The sequence below is a fragment of the Lygodium microphyllum genome, chromosome 13, assembly GCF_053477565.2.
Source record: "Lygodium microphyllum isolate KBCC chromosome 13, Lygodium_microphyllum_v1.1.10, whole genome shotgun sequence".
Classification (NCBI taxonomy): Eukaryota; Viridiplantae; Streptophyta; class Polypodiopsida; order Schizaeales; family Lygodiaceae; genus Lygodium; species Lygodium microphyllum.
Window position 1 is genome coordinate 10,058,232 of NC_141147.1, and position 16,328 is coordinate 10,074,559.

Sequence of the window (16,328 nt, forward strand, 5' to 3'; positions counted from 1 at the left end):
TGAATAACTTTATGATGAGGAGGTGCCTCCTTTGAGGGTAAAGGTGTGGGGGTCCCCTTGGAAGCCAAAGAAGAATTAGGAGCCCCCTCTGAAGGCAAAGAGAGTACATGGCCCTCTGAATCTCCTTATTCAAGAGATAGGGAATCTAAAAACTCATGGATCACAAACTTTGAAACATCCGATAATGAAGGGCCATCGGTCACATCGAAGAAGATATCTAGGGTGTCGGAGAGGTCGAACAACTCTGAGAGGTGGCCTCTCGAACTTAAGTAGTCAAGGGTGGGAAAAGATGAGGCTTATGTTGAGCCAATGGTAAGCGACAGTCGCTGTCTCTCAATGGAGTAGACTGGGAAGTTGAAGTTATGGAAGGTGTCGAATAGCCACTCTCTCTCTCGGAGGGGACTGCTAAGGGGACAGTATCCAACAATCATTGTCTCTTGAGGGAGCGGATTGCAGAAGCGCAGGTTGTTGAGGTGCCATTCGTGAAACCCTAGAAGAAATAGAAACTACCTTTGGTAGTGCATTGTGGCGATCGCGAGGAGGCCGTGGTGCCTAGCGATCCTCCTTTTGCTCGATAGGACTTAGTGTGTATTGATGTGTATCATTGCTGTGAGCATAAAAATATGAAAGCCGGTGCAAAAAAAGCTTTGTGGCTCAAAAGAGAGAGGTGACACAACGAGTGCCAAGGGTTAGATGCATATACTCTGGTGGTAAAGGGAGCAAAGGTCCATATTGGCAAGCATCAATGGGGGATCTGGTGATGTCGGAAGAGGAGCACCCAATGATTTGTCCATCTGCATTTGGAGGTCATAGCACCAAAGTGTCAACTTGTAATAGGAAGGGTGGGTGGGAGAGGAAGAAAAGGATATCTCTATCTCCCGATGATGCAACAAAAATGAAGATGGAAATCAGTAGATAATGCCGAACCTGCAACTTGTCTTGGCCTTCTCTAAAGAACAGGATCTTTAGCTCTCTGAGCTCCTGTAGTTTGATACTATGTCAAGAATGACATGTATACTTTGATACCATATCAAGATATGTGATAATCTAAAGAGAAAGTAGGGTTTGCGGGGAGAAACAAAGTGTGTGTAAGACAAACATTGAGAGAGAAGAGAAACTCAAAAACACAAGAATACGATGATGATGCACTGAATCATGCTATTAGAAGAAAAGCTGATATAGCGAAGCTGAAGCTTAGAAGATGATTGCATTGTCCTATCTAACTCATGCGGCAATACTTGTGGAAAATTTGGATAGTGAAGGGAGCAAAATGTAGTCCTTCGAGTAGTGGGCTATCAAAGTAATCACTAGAAGGTGAAGGACAACTGTCAAGGGAGTGAACTACAATCATTTGATGACGTCAGAGATGAGGAAGACGATCACCAGCTGTTGAGGAAGCAAAGTGTAGTCCTCAGATGCCAGAAGGATGGCCTAGGTAGCAAATGCAAATCCTAGAGGCTTGAATGCATAACCACGTCTTCTTCTTCTAGCAAAATGCGAACGCTAATTAGAGTTAATGCACCATGATTATGAAAACCTAATCTCAACCATGGACAAAATTATAAACTACCCCAAATAAATTTTCTAACATTTATACATAAATAAAATAAAACAAAAGGAGTAAAAATAATTGATTCTTACTAATAAAAAATTGCAATCTTCCTACCAACAAAATTTAATCCCTTCGTTATACAAATACAAAACCCTAACTAAGCACTTGTGTTTTAGAGTTGGCACTTTTGTACCCCTCCTTAAAATGCTGAAAATGTAGATGTCCAATGGAGGTCAAGCTGCAAACTTAGATGAAATCATTGATGCTAGGCTGTGAATGCTGTTGTCAAGTATAAGATTGCTAACTCTAGACTGTAGGAGATGATGCCAATCAAGGGAAGGACTGAAAACTACAAAACACTGATGCAAGGGTGATGCCAAGCTGATGGGAGCTGACGCTTGCTGGTGCAGAGCCTCCAAATGCAGCAAACACAAAAGGTAGGATGATGCTAGTTGGTGGAGACTAACACCAAGGTGTTGGAAAGATGAAGCCTATGTTGTAGATGTTGATGCCACGCTAGAAGAGCTCCAAACGCAAGATCTGATGATGGAAATAGGGCGCTTGAAGCAAAGGGTGAAGGAGGTGGAAGACTAACACCAGGGTGATGAAAAGATGAAGCCTATGTTGCAGATGTTGACGTCAGGTTGGAAGAGCTCCAAATGCAAGACCTGATGATGGAAACAGGGCTCTTGAAGCAGAGGGTGAAGAAGGTGAAAGGTAGCCACGAGCCACAAATTGCAATGTCCGCCGGAAGGGGTGTGAGGGCATTGGATGGGTTGGAGAGAAAAGGGAAGAATGTCGGAGTGAAGGAAGAAGAGGAGTCAAGAATGATTGAAGGGGTGAAGAATGAATGAAGTGACGACCTATTTATAGGCATAAGTTGTCTAGGGTGGTGCATTATTGAGTGGTCACCCAATGACAAAATGACCAAAACGAGGATACCGACCCTTTTTGGGATTGTCAATGCAAATCTCTAATTGAAGTGGGGAAATTGAAGATGTGTTTTCTCAATAGGGGGTCTAGCAGTAGGTTGGTTGCTTAGATATAGCATGATAGGATGTGGGGAAGGGGGATGCCATATGTCACATCCTCCCCTGAAAAGCTCTGGAAGGCTGCCATGTGACACCCTTGAGGTCCTTTCGACTCTCTCTCTCTCTCTCTCTCTCTCTCTCTCTCTCTCTCTCTCGTGAAGATAATTGAATTAAGTAGTAAATATTTTATATCAGACCATCAGGTCGACTTAGAACAAATAGGAAAAAACAGTCATGAAGGAAAGTCTACACAGACTCTAACACAGAACTATCACACTAAAAGCACATCTGGTATGGAGCGAACAGTGTCCAGCCAAGGAGTAGCAATATCAGGAAGAACCAGGTCAGCAGACATCATAGAGGTGATTTGCCATCTCTCTCTCTCTCTCTCTCTCCATCGATTGCCCATTGTGTGTATAATACATAGGTCAATATAATATTACACAATGGTATCATATATATATAATGAGCGGGAGAAGAATCATAGCAGTTATCGATGTTTGTCAACAATGCCGCAACGTACAAATGACCATGGATTCCCCTCCTTTGGCCGACGAACTATCAAAGTGTTCCCTAATGTGAGCTTGGACTAGGAAGAGAGCCCATTCTCTATCAAGCAACTTATCATAAACTTGGATATCAATCCTAGCTTCAGGATTTTGATATCCTAGCTCTAGGATTTCAAATGTCACGACGACATGAAATTTCAATGCTTTGCAAATGCTTTGCAAATGCTTTGCTTAGTATTTGATTAGTTTAATAATCAAATGTACAAATGTGAGATGCACATGTGATGTGCAAGTAAGTTATTTCATTGTAGTAGGCCAAGGATCCCAAAATATAAGCCAATGCCAAAGGCAAAAGTTGTAACAAGTTATGTTTGTTAGGTTTTAGATGGTTTCTTGTGTTAGATATTGGCCTAGATCACTTTAATTGGCCATAAGTGCTTGTGGTGACACTAGGTGCTCTGAGAAAAGGGGGGAGGGGGGAGATTAGCCCAGCTAGTTTAATTGTTGGTTGGTTAGATTATTTTTCTGGACACTAAAATAATTATTGAATTAATTTTCAAAATTTATGTTAGAAATTTTTTTTAATGGGTTGGATAATGCTGGAAATTCAGTTTAGAAGGCTGTCACTTGGCAAGTTTAGGAAAGCTGAATTGGGGCTAAAGAAAGAAAAAATCTTGTTATTTGCATTTTGGAGCTATTGATGGAAAGAGGTGTTGGATTACAATTGCTTGCTTTTGGGCCATTTCCCAGCCATTGCAGACATTTTAGTGAAGGCGACTACATATTCTTGACCAAAGGAAGTTGGCGATTGTGATTGATGCACTTTTTTCTAAAGATTATAGGCTCTGATGCTCCCTTCGCAATTGTGAATCCATTTGGAAAACTGGATTGGCATCTCAAATTCACCAAATTCTTGCGATAAATCTTTGGATTTTCTCTCTCTACAACATTCTCTCTCTTTCTCCAACAATTTTTCAGATTTGCTCTAAGTTTTACAGCAATTCAGCCATTGGAGGTGGAGATCTTGGTGAATCTTTGCTATAAACCCTAATTTACAACAAAAATTAGGGTTTCACAACCATCTCAAGAAGCGTGTCTACATTTGAAGGCTTTGAACTTGAATTTTCAAAGCTGAAATTAGTGTATTTCAAGAGGATTCAAGAGACCAGCTAGCCAACATTGAATTTGGGGTTAATTTATTTCCCAAGGAGCACAAGTGAAGGCCAATCCCTTAGCAAATCAAAGGGAAAGCTGATTTGAAGGCTTGTTGGTCATCTATGACAGCAAGAGACACTTGGATTAGTGGAGGAGGTTGAAGAATCTAAGTTGTACTCCATCTATTTGCAATACAAGTTAAAGAAGTACCACAAGGGGCACCAAGTTTGGGGCCAACTAGGTGTTGGCTGTCCAACATTAAGTGGTAAAGTATGTACTTCATTTTATATGAATTTGCTTCTCGTTGTAATTAAGTGTTAATTAGGTTATTCCACTCTTTTGAAAGAAGGTTGTTTTTTACGTTCCACTACATACCATCAAATCCTTCGAATTGGTGGGCCCGAGGCACCTGATTGGAAGTCAGAAGCTTTGCTAAGTGCTGAAATTGTTCTCAGCTGGGCACTTATAGCAAAATGTCTTTATATAGTGAGATGGGATCAAGCAATGATAATGCCTCCCAGTATGCAACACATTCACATGGGGAAGGAGGAAGTGCAATGCCTAATCTTGGACAAGGTACATAGCATGCATAGCAAGTTGAAAATGTTACTGAAGTTCAAGTTGTAGGGTCTTCAAGGCAAAACGATGCTGATGATGAGCAAGAGGAAGAGGAATTTGATGACCAATTCAAGAATCGAATGAGGACAACAGCAAATCTCTTTATTGAATTGGCAAAAGATCCTCAGTTCAATCTATTTTTGAATGCTCCCAAGAAGGATAGCAAGGGGCAAGAAGAGAGTCATCTTCTAAAGCTCTAGGACAAGAGGATGCACCCAAAGAAATGCCTAAATTGTCTCTAGATGCTCCCAAAGTTGTGAATGAGAAAAACGAGTGGGGAAAGGATTGCAATGCAAGGCTATCATGGAAGTGCCAATCCCATGGATTTGGGTAGCAAGGCATGCATGCAATTATGGGGCAGCCAGGGTATTTTGTTGGTGGCACCATTTTTCATGCTATGGTGAGTCAAGGACCACATACGAGGATGCATGGTACAACTCCTTATGGTATGCAACAACCAATGCATGGTGTGCAAGGCGCAATGTATCAAAGTATGGCTGGTAATATGCAACTCCATACCCAACAAAAAGAACACGACAATGGACACGCAAGAACCCTCTCTCAAGCTGAGCAGTGTGTCACAAAAGTTGATCAGAAAACAAGGACTGCTGTATAGAGATAAATCGATAGAGAAACACCAAAACACACTCAATAAATGCACAAAGATAGTGCAAGAAGCTACCAAACAAAGATATATAGCCTGTAAATAGAGGAATTTGATGACCAATTCAAGAATCAAATGAAAACAACAGTAAATCTCTTTATTGAACTGGCAAAAGATCCTTAGTTCAATCGATTTTTGAATGCTCCTAAGAAGGACAGCAAGGGGCAAGAAGAGAGTCATTTTCTAAAGCTCCAAGACAAGAGGATGCACCCAAAGAAATGCTTAAACTGTCTCCAGATGCTCCCAAAGTTGCAGATGAGGAAAATCAGTGGGGCAAAGATTGCAATGCAAGGCTATCATAGAAGTGCCAATCCCATGGATTTGGATAGCAAGGCATGCATGCAATTATGGGGCAGCTAGGGTACTTTGTTGGTGGCACCGTTTTTCATGTTATGGTGGGTCAAGGACCACATATGGGGATGTATGGTACAACTCCTTATGGTATGCAACAACTAATGCATGGTGTGCAAGGCGCAATGTATCCAGTTATGGCTGGTAATATGCAATTCCATACACCCAACAAAAAGAACACGACAACGGACACACAAGAACCCTCTCTAAAGCTGAGCAGTGTGTCAGCTGAGCAGAAAACGATGACTGCTGCATAGAGAGAAATCAATAGCAGTGTGTCACAAAAGGTGAGCAGAAAACAATAACTGCTGCATAGAGAGAAATCAATAGAGAAACACGAAAACACAGTCAATAAATGCACAAATGTAGTGCGGGAAGCCACCAAACAGAGATATATAGCCTGTAAATAGAGTCGCCCAGCCCTGCATAGGATCAAGAAGTCAGCACACAGGTATTGATCATCAAAATGCAGATAGAGCAGACATTAAATACTGCTGTAAAGCAGGGAAAAAGTGTGGTCTCAGCCCTGGAACAGAACAGAAACCCTACAATGCAGACTGTTGTACAGAAAAACATGGATGCCAAGGATAGAAACAGGCTATGTTGGCTCAGCAGGTCACCCAGGCAGAAGACAGGTTGGACAAGTCGAGAAGGGTCCAATCAGCAGCAGGAGAAGTAAAATGCAGACCTGCAACTGCAGAAGAATAGCACCGGCATACCTTGAATGGCTGAGACCAGGCAAGAGTAGGACCTCAACCTAAAATCTAATACCATGTCAGAACCTTCAATGATGAGGGTAAACTTCATGCTCTGATATTGTGATGGAAATAGAGGCACAAAAGACCAGGCTGGATCCCTAGGCACGACTATTGGATGAGGTAATGAAGCATGTACAGTTGTAATGCCTATAAACATGTTGAAAGAAAGAAATTACCAACTTGCTATTAGAGGCCTGTATCTGGCGGAGCCAACTCAAATGATCCAACCATGCTGGGTGCAACTGACACGTGGCATAAATGGTGCCCGGATATGGCCCAACATGGGTGCCCAGATATGGAGCTGGACACACTGACTGTCAAAATGGTTTTTATGCTGTTTGTTTCAATCTAACTTGTAGTCCTGTACTTGGTTCTCTGATTTCTAAGCAGTAGGGTAAAAAGTTTTAACGATGTGTTGATCCACTGTATATAACAAGTGTCTTGAATATCTTCTGGATCCTTCATATGTAGAATCTATTCAGTTCTGTTTTTGTAGTTAGAAACCCCATCTTTGAGGTCATAGAACCCTCGATAGCTGAGACTATGGTTTTTGCAGTGTAAGGATATTCCAGCTATCAAAGATTCTATTTTGCCAGGGTATGATAATAGCTACTGGAACTGTAGTAATACCAAGCTAGGCTACTCTGGAACAGCTGTCTTATCTCGGGTATGGAAAGTTTATGTTTCATGCTTAAAGATGCTTGCAACAACAGTTTTTATCGGTGAAGTTCCCTTTTTTTATGAGCTTGTACCTTTTAGGCTGATATAGAATTATGTTGTATTTGTTAGATCAAACCCCTATCTGTACACTATGGACTAGGGGTTTCAGACCATGACAATGAAGGCAGGCTGATAACCTTGGAATTCGAATCATTCTATATTGTTGCTGGCTATATTCCAAATTCAGGCCAAAAACTGGAAAGACTGGTAGGCTCCACATCAGAATGATTGTTTAGTTTGATTGTCAGTATTGAAGTATTCTTTACAACCTTGTACATGGATGGGCTGTCATTTCAGATGTATAGGACACAGGAATGGGACCCCTCATTGAGTAAATTCCTTAAGGTGGTTAACTTCACAAGAACAGCCTCTAACTTTTCAGAATAATCTGGTTTATTTTGTACGTTCTGGTCCTGATATTGATATTCAAAATTGAGATAATGCAAGGCTTGATCTGCAGAGGTTGGAGAAAACAAAACCAGTGATTTTGACAGGAGATTTGAACTGTGCACACCAAGAAATGGATATCTATAATCCAGATGTACGTATCTGGCTTTCCTTTTTCTTTTCCTGGTTATTTGTTTGATTGTGAGAGGTTGAAAACTGATTCAAAACATTTGTCACTGTCAAAGAGCTGGTTTAGAGGGAATACACATAATAAGGACTCTTATGTCTCTAACATTTTACGATAAATAGGTGTTTCAAACAGGCCACATATGGGTTGGCATTGTAGACCCGATTAGCTTTTTAGACAACCCTTGTATTATACTACCTGTTCTTGTTTGATTATCAGGGCTTGAAGGCTGAGTGAACCTGCACAACACTATGCAACAGCTGGTTAAGTACAGCTAGCAAGATCTCAAACATCTGTCCGTATACGTTAAAATAGACCATTTTAATATGAATAGATGGAAGTTTAAACAAGCCATATATGATTCAGCATTCTAGGCCTTCTGATTGGCTTTTCACTCAACCCTTGTGTTCTTGTATCTGTTGCCAGCTCATGCTGCCTCTCACACCACTCTCTTGGATCCCTCCCATACAAGTCCCTACAAAGGTCTCCTGTCATGTGCCCAATCCAACCCTCTATACTCACTTACCTTGATCCACACAAGTCTCTACGAACGTCGCCTCTGATATGCCTGGTATCTCAAACCCTCCTTTGTACAATAAGTTTGGTCAGTGTCAATGCATCACTCCGGCTGTCACAATGCTACCACCCTGATCTGTCTGGTCATTTAGCATATTGTGAAGTCCACCTCCTCCCTCATAAGTGTGTCATCCTTCTAAACACTCTGATGAAAGGATGCTCGACTTCTAGTGGCTATCACTAGTAGCAGCACATCACCTCTTAAGAAGAAACCAATCCGAGTCTGCAAGGTGGGTAAATCACTCCCCCATCACTCCTCTACTCATTTGAACACCATCATGAGATTAGAGTGCATCGTCAGCTGACCTCCTCTCAGTCTTGTGATCCCTGTCTCTGAATATTTGAGGGTGACTCTCCAACAGTCCTAGCAATCTCTTGAAAATCTCTGCCAGTGAAGATAGGATCTGTGTCCTCCTGTTTGCCCAGTTGGGGAGAAACTTTGAAATCAAGTTTGCACCTGCTAACAATAGGCCCTGAAGGCCCATTTCCTTGTGCTTATTCTAGACACCCCAACTCTCCATGCAAAAGAGCTCTGTTATACTCCAGTAAAATAACTTTGTCTGATGCTTAAAAGGATGATGGCAAATTGCTCATCTGACGTAATGCCTATCCCCATGTATGCCCAGGTACCTCACCGAGGTTCTGAGCAACCCAACTAAGAAGCTCATGAGCGTTCCAGTTGGTCCATTAAGTATCACATATACTAAATTCTCATGGCCTTTCCTAATTGATTAGGGTACCTGAAGTTTGGCCACCACAATAGCCCTAAACTTACCCTCCAGTCATCACCATCCAAATAGACGGCTGTATTATCCAAACTCCACATCCAAAGTGGCATTATGATGAGGGATGGGCAGCTTGACCTCTTAGTGCATGTCTCTCTATTTGTTAGAAAGAAGCTCATAGCCTTTACCACAAAGGCAAAACAAAAGGGGGTGAGTGGATATTCTTGTCTTATGGATCTTTGTACGCATCACCCTTGGCACTTTTGACAAGCATGTGGCTGCATAGTCATAGGCAATGGAAACAGCAACAGCAAGGACTGCCTCTAGGAAATGGCAGCTCACAGTATGATTTACGTGATTTCATATGTAGCCTGGTTAGAGTGTCTTCATGCTGGCAAAATTGAAGCGCCTGCAGTAGCTTAACCAACTTGATTATCAATGAAGAGGAGGAAGGCAAGGGGACTGACTCAATCATCATATGTCTTTCTTTTACAGGGAAACCGCAGGAGTGCTGGATTTACTGATGAGGAGAGGTCCTCCTTTGAAGCAAATTTTTTGAATCAAGGCTTAGTAGACACCTTCAGGAAACAGCATCCCCATGCATTGGCATACACATACTGGGGTTATCGGACAGCAGCTCGGCCTAAAAATCAAGGTAGTTTTTTGAGGTTTAACTCCTTCAGAGAATCACAATTATGGTCTCTCTCTTCTTATGCCCTCTTTTCTGTGGAAATTTAGGTTGGCGGCTTGATTACTTCCTTGCATCTGAAGCAATCATGGGGCGAGTACAGGACTCTTACACCCTGCCATTTGTGGGTGGCAGTGATCATTGCCCTGTTGGCCTTATTTTGCAAGTTTGATTTGCATGTTCATATTAGGAATGTAACAAAATTCTTATGGAAATGACTTGCATAGCCTTTTGTCAAAGTGTATGCAGAGCTCTTGTTGTGAATTTCATGTCCATGGCTCATGCACACAACTTTATATATCTGCCATACTACGATGTATATCACTTGCGGTAACGACAGTATTCCGAGTACTACTACTATGTATATCATGTTTTTTTTAGTATTACGTACATCAGTTATGGTAATTTTATTCTCTCTCAAGATTTGTGAACTCCTTGTGGGGCTGTGTACCCCGAGTCAATGTTTGGTTGACCATTCATCAATGTGTACTACTCTTCGGGTTTGATTAGATACTTCTACAATGTTTGTCTTGGTAATTCTTGTAATCATTAACTCGTGGATGCTCTTAACCTAGTAGCCTCTCTATCTTGGATTGTATGATACCACCAATGTATGCCACTTAATGGTAATATTAGTTCCTCTCAAGACTTAAGAGTTCATTGTGAAATTGCGCAAGTCCCCCTAGGTTAATGGACAATTGACCATTCATCCGGTTCTGCCCGCAAGGTTGATTTCCTTAGCCACAATAGGTGGTGCTCCCATCTCTATCTTAACAATCTCATGTGACACTTATGACTCACTCCTAATCACCTTGGAGATCATTATTACTAGGGGTCTCTCCATTTGTTGCCATCCATAATAAACCTTAATTGTGTTTGGTGATGATTGAACTATTGTAGCTCTCTTGTGGTAGAGGCTTGATCCTCAAACAGGAGCTGCATGTAAGTTAAGTTTGCACGCTAAGTACTAAGAAGTCCTGGTATCCACTATAATTGCAAATTAGACCATATAGGAGTTTCTATGTATACTAGCACTGTAGTTCTCCATGACTCTTAATGCACACCCTTGGGTCAACTTGTCTTTTATGGCTTTTCTTTGTGCATCTAAACCCTACAAAAGTAATCCCCCTTGTGGACATATCTCTAGATCCAGTCCATTGTCTCCCTAACAAACATGCCTTGACACATTGATAGTCCAATCCCTTGGGTGGTGTTACATACCATAACATTAGCCTTCCTAATGTTCACCATAAGGTCTCTATCTTGGTAGAAGACATGCAATGCATTGATGTGTTTGTGCAACTTTGGGGTGTTTGAGATGGGAGTAATATAATCAATGTATAGTCATAAAGGTATCAAGCCTCCCTCACTTCTTACTATGTCAATATTGCTACTGTTTGGTCAATGTATGGTCTGAAAATACTGGGCTAGACTATGCAATATTGCTTCACCAATACTATGCTCATGATCTCCTCCAATATCCTTTGTGGATCTTAGATTCATTAAGTGGTTAGTTCATACAATGCTAAATATGCCCCACCACGTTTACTCAAGCTCATGTAGTCTTTGCATCAATTGTGGCTTGTGGCATGGTATTAAATGTTTTGTGGAAATCCTCAAAGTAACAATAGTTTCACCTTCCACATGCCATGTGCTTGATGCTATCGTAGAGTGTGAGGATATGGTTGGCATTAGAATACCCTCTTGAGCCTTGATTGAGCACATGTTGCACCCTCATGTGCTTGGATCATGTTCTTGTATGAATCCATAAACTCTATTAGCATGTGTCCAACCATGATAGTCCTTTAGTAATTATAATATCTCCAAATAAGGATTGGTATTATGGTATTAGCCTCCTAACTAGTGGGGCAACCTTAGCACAGGGCTCTATTGAACAAATGGGCCAAGAGTGATGATAGCATGACCCTCACATTTAAGAGCGCTCTATTGTTGGTTCATCACAATCCTTCACTTCACCATTATGTATTCCACGATTGGTGTCCTAAAGTATGGTTGTAGTGAAGGGGAAGGTGGGTTTGGTATTTGGGGTTTGAGGGAGAGGAGGTTGTCAAAGTATAACAAGGTAGCAAGTGTGATGTCTTTAGAGAGGTACTAGGGTTTTGGGTTCCAAGCTCTAGGAACACCTTTCATGATATGTTACACTCCCATTCCAAGCGCGATCAATAAAATTCGTGCTCTATTTTGCCAAGTAGGCCTACTTCCTTCACATTAGGTTGCAAAGATAATGTCGTGTGTCTCGCCATGGGTCCTAGTCTTTAGTACGTCCTTCTGTTGAGGCACCAATTTTTTAATGCTCATCATACCACCTCTTCTATTGGACATTGTTTCTTAGGTGAAAGGTGGTGAGATGTAAGGGAACTATATGGCAATTGAGGTATGGAATATTGAGGCAAATTATAAAATAGACTCCTTTAAGTGTATGTGTGGATCTAGCATAATACAAGCAAATGGAATATGTAGATATAGTCTATCTAGAAGAATGTTACCTAGGGTTTTGCTTACATGTTGCATCAATGCTCAACAATGGGATATTTGTGGAACTCTTAATGTTTCAAGAGCTTTGACTCTCTCTATGGCTTAACCTACCTCTTAGATAACCGCCTCATGTAAAAATTACATGGTGTAACATACTAAATCTAAGCAAAGAATAGAGATCGTACAATAATAAGAGAAGAATATAAACTTCTTTTAATTGCAAACTTGTACAAATATGGCGATTCAACTTTGGTTGTCACTTCTTAGTACTATTGGGTCTTTATCCTACACTCCCATATATGATAGGATCCTTCTTAACCAGATTGCTTCACATGCAACCATTAAGAAACGGAACTCTCTTTTTAGGCCTTTTAGGCCCCTCCCTATCCTCCTTGAAACAATGAAAAGTGGAGAGAAGAATAGTAAAATAATAATCTTCTCTCTCCACTTTTCTAATCTCTTTTGGTCTTTTTAATATTATCCTCAAAGGATTTGCTCATATTCCTTCTCTCTTCCCATTTAATATCCCCTTTTAAATCAAATTTAATATTCAAATAGAGATTAGTTATGGGAGTATGGTGCTTGGTTTTCAATCAAAATAATTAGTAGATGTGGCATAATTCATTTTTTATTAGAAAATAAAAAATGAAATTTCTAGAATTCGTTTTAAGATTTTTTTTGGGATTTTTTATATTTCAACTTTAGGTCAAGAAACAAACTTGTTGGTCGATTTTTTGGTTTTTTCAAAATATATTTAGAGATAAATTTGAATTATCTAAAATTTAAAAATTCTTAGACATCCCTTCTTTCTAAGCTATTATGCTTCATTTTACTACTCTCATAACTCTATTATGACCACTTCTTTATGTCTATTAATATACCTTGACACATTGAATTGCATGTTTTCTTTGACCTCTCTTGCTCACAATCAATCAACAAAATCCGATCTATATAGTCCATGTGTGTTTGTGCACTTTGCCTTAACACTCAACTTTTCCATTTCCATTGATATCTCTATGTGTCTAGCTAGCCTACCTTCACATACTAAGCTATATGATATTCTTTGACACATTTGTGTATCTATTTGTGCCCCTCTAGTCTACCTCCACAAGCTCAACTATCATATTTCCATTAACATCTTTGTATGTCTATGTATGCCTCTTCAATCTATCTCCATAGGTTCAACTATCTTGATATTATTTACATCTTTGTGTGTTTATCTATGCCTCTCCAATCTACCTCCATAAATATCAAACCATCTATTTTCATAAATATCTCTATGTGTCTCTTTATGCCTTTCCAATCTACCCCCATAGACTCAACTACCCTATGATATCTCTGTATGTCTATATATATTTTTCCAATCTACTTGGCTTTGTGGCCACAATATACTCGATGATTATGAGATTGCACCACTATACAAGGTAAAAACATATCATGTGGTTGACTTTTTGTTGTCAACATTCCCTATATAGTCTACATCTGTGTATCGATGTATATCACTACTACTTCATCCAAAGCATATGCACATATCTCTTGTGCCACTCAAGTACCTCAAGATACCTTTCATTGCATCCCAATGATTCTTTCTAAGATTTGACATGTACCTGCTCACTAGTTCCACTATAAAGGCAATGTCTAAGCAAGTGGCCATCATAGCATACATGAGACTATCCACACATGATGAATATGGAAACTTGCCCATTTTAGCTCTCTTCTCTTTGGAACAATAATCAATACTAAGTTTCACATATGGAGGCAATGAAGTACTAATTGCCTTCCCCTTCCATATTGAAACACTACAACACTTTGTTGACATAATCCTTTCGGGACAAATAGAGCAATCTCTTTGTTATATCCTTGATTATGTGCATGCCAAGAATGTGATTTGCATGTCCCAAATCCTTGATTTCAAAGGTTTCCATTAACCCATTCTTTAGGACATCAATCTCATACTTGTTTTTCCCAGCTATCAATATAACATCTAAATAAAGGGTCAATACTATCAAGCTACCATATTTAGTAGTGTATAAGTAGTAGTTTGTCTCACTTCTCTTGTAGCCCATGAGACTGCATAAAAACATCAAAATTGTTTTACTAGTCTTATGGGGCCTACTTTAATCCATAGAGACTTTTTTTTAACTTGTAGACAAGCTTTTCTTTGCAATGTTCCATAAGATCCTCTGATTGCTATATGTCGATCTCATCCATAAAGATCACCATGTAGAAATCATGTAGAAATGTTGTCTTGACATCCAATTGTACAAGATCGAAACAATCCTTAGGCACCAAGGCAACCATAGGGTGAAGAATTGTCAATTTCACCACAAGTGAAGATATCTGATCAAAATCCATCCCTTTTTCTTGCTTGAAACCTTTGATCACTAACCTTGCCTTTTACTTTGGCTTAGCATTATATGTAATCGTTAACTTATAGATCCGCTTGGATGGCAAAACATTTTTTCCCTTTGGTAAAGGAATCAACTTCCAAGTTTGGTTCTTCATAATGAATCCATTTTAGATTGCACAATTCTTTTCCATTTGAGCTTGTCACCATGAGTCATGGTCTCTTCATAACAAGATGGCTCCCCACAATGTGTCAACATCACATAGTCAACCCTTGACTGAAATCTCTTAGGGGGAAGAGAGATAGGAGCAGATCTGCATAGCATAATGGGTTGACTTGGAGTAGGAAATTTAGCCTCCACTCTTTCTTCATGAGGTACCATATGGCTCTCAACCTATTGCTAAATAAATCTCCCTACTTCTTGCTTACTAGCTAAAGCATCGCTTGTGCCCTTTGTTTGCACAATTGGTGCACTAGCACTTGCCTTGCATGCCTAAATAATAGGTGGAATTGCATCTTGGAAAGTAACCTTCCTTGTTTTCGCTTCCTGAAGAGGCTCCTTATGCATCTTCTTCTAATTGAATATCACATCATTACTACAAACAATATTTCTATATTTACTGCAACACCAACAACATGAAAAAAAATGGGAAAATAGAAAAATCTGAGAAGCAGGAAAAGGCGTAGGGTAGGCGTAGAGAAGGCGCCCAGAAGAATAATAAGTCTGAAAAAAATCCAAAAGTATGGAAACAACTGCCAAAAGTCTAAGGCGCAGCCGTCGAAGTCTAGAGGAGTTAAAAGCAAGAAAGCACACCTTTACATGCAAAGGCGCTCTCAAGTCCTTGTAAAAGAGCGCCAAGCTCCCTCCTGTGCAAATTGTAAACTTAGAAGGGTAGTAGGACTAGCTAGGAAGTGAAAGAATGGAGAAAAAGTGCCTAGGCCATGGCCGGCCATGTAAAAATTGAGGATGACTGCCCCTGGGAAGTAGGGCATGTATATAAACTTGAAAAGTGAATGAGAAGCTTATTCTTGTGTGTGGCAAAAAGCTTCTTCTTCTTCTTCTTCTCTTCTTCTTGCCTCCTTACTTGTGCTTGAGAGAGGGAGTGAGTGTGTGAGAGTGAGGGACCAAGGAGAGGAAGCTCCCTATCTCCTCTCTTCATCTTCTTCTCTTCTCTACTCTTCTCTTGTCTCGCACGGTTATGGAAAATAGAGCTTGTTGGAGAGGGATTGAGGTTTCTTAAGCTTGCCTCAAGGATCATGGAGCTACTGGCATGCATAGGAGAGGAGGGTACTCGATCAGGCATCAAGGTAAGCTCACTACACCCCATAGGTAGGGAGGGCGCATTGGCTATGTGAGAGGTAGCCATGGCTGATTGGCTTGAAACGCTTGACCAATAAGCGGCCGTAGGTCTCGGGGATTGAGCTTGTGGCTCCCATCATTTTGGTTCTGTTTATCGGGACCGACGGAATTGAGCCTTGAGCGCCGTGCGCTTCGAATCAAGCATAGAGGTAAGGGTTTTCATCCCGAACCAGTGCTTGAGATAGATAGCAGATTTAGGTGGTT

General features: G+C 40.5%; 1 protein-coding gene across 3 annotated transcripts in view; it reads left to right on the forward strand.

Moving 5' to 3' along the window:
- ARP (apurinic endonuclease-redox protein) overlaps positions 1-10,338 on the forward strand; it is a 50,881-nt gene extending 40,543 nt beyond the window's left edge. For 2 of the 3 annotated variants that reach the window (XM_087690752.1, XM_087690754.1), the window contains 6 exons: positions 7,195-7,305; positions 7,428-7,565; positions 7,656-7,703; positions 7,819-7,899; positions 9,729-9,888; positions 9,972-10,338. In XM_087690752.1, the coding sequence (XP_087546878.1) occupies positions 7,195-7,305; positions 7,428-7,565; positions 7,656-7,703; positions 7,819-7,899; positions 9,729-9,888; positions 9,972-10,093 (660 nt within the window). In that variant the 3' untranslated portion in view covers positions 10,094-10,338. The remainder of the gene's footprint in view (positions 1-7,194; positions 7,306-7,427; positions 7,566-7,655; positions 7,704-7,818; positions 7,900-9,728; positions 9,889-9,971) is intronic. The other variant, XM_087690753.1, reaches the window with a different exon arrangement.
- The last annotated feature ends 5,990 nt before the right edge of the window (positions 10,339-16,328 follow it).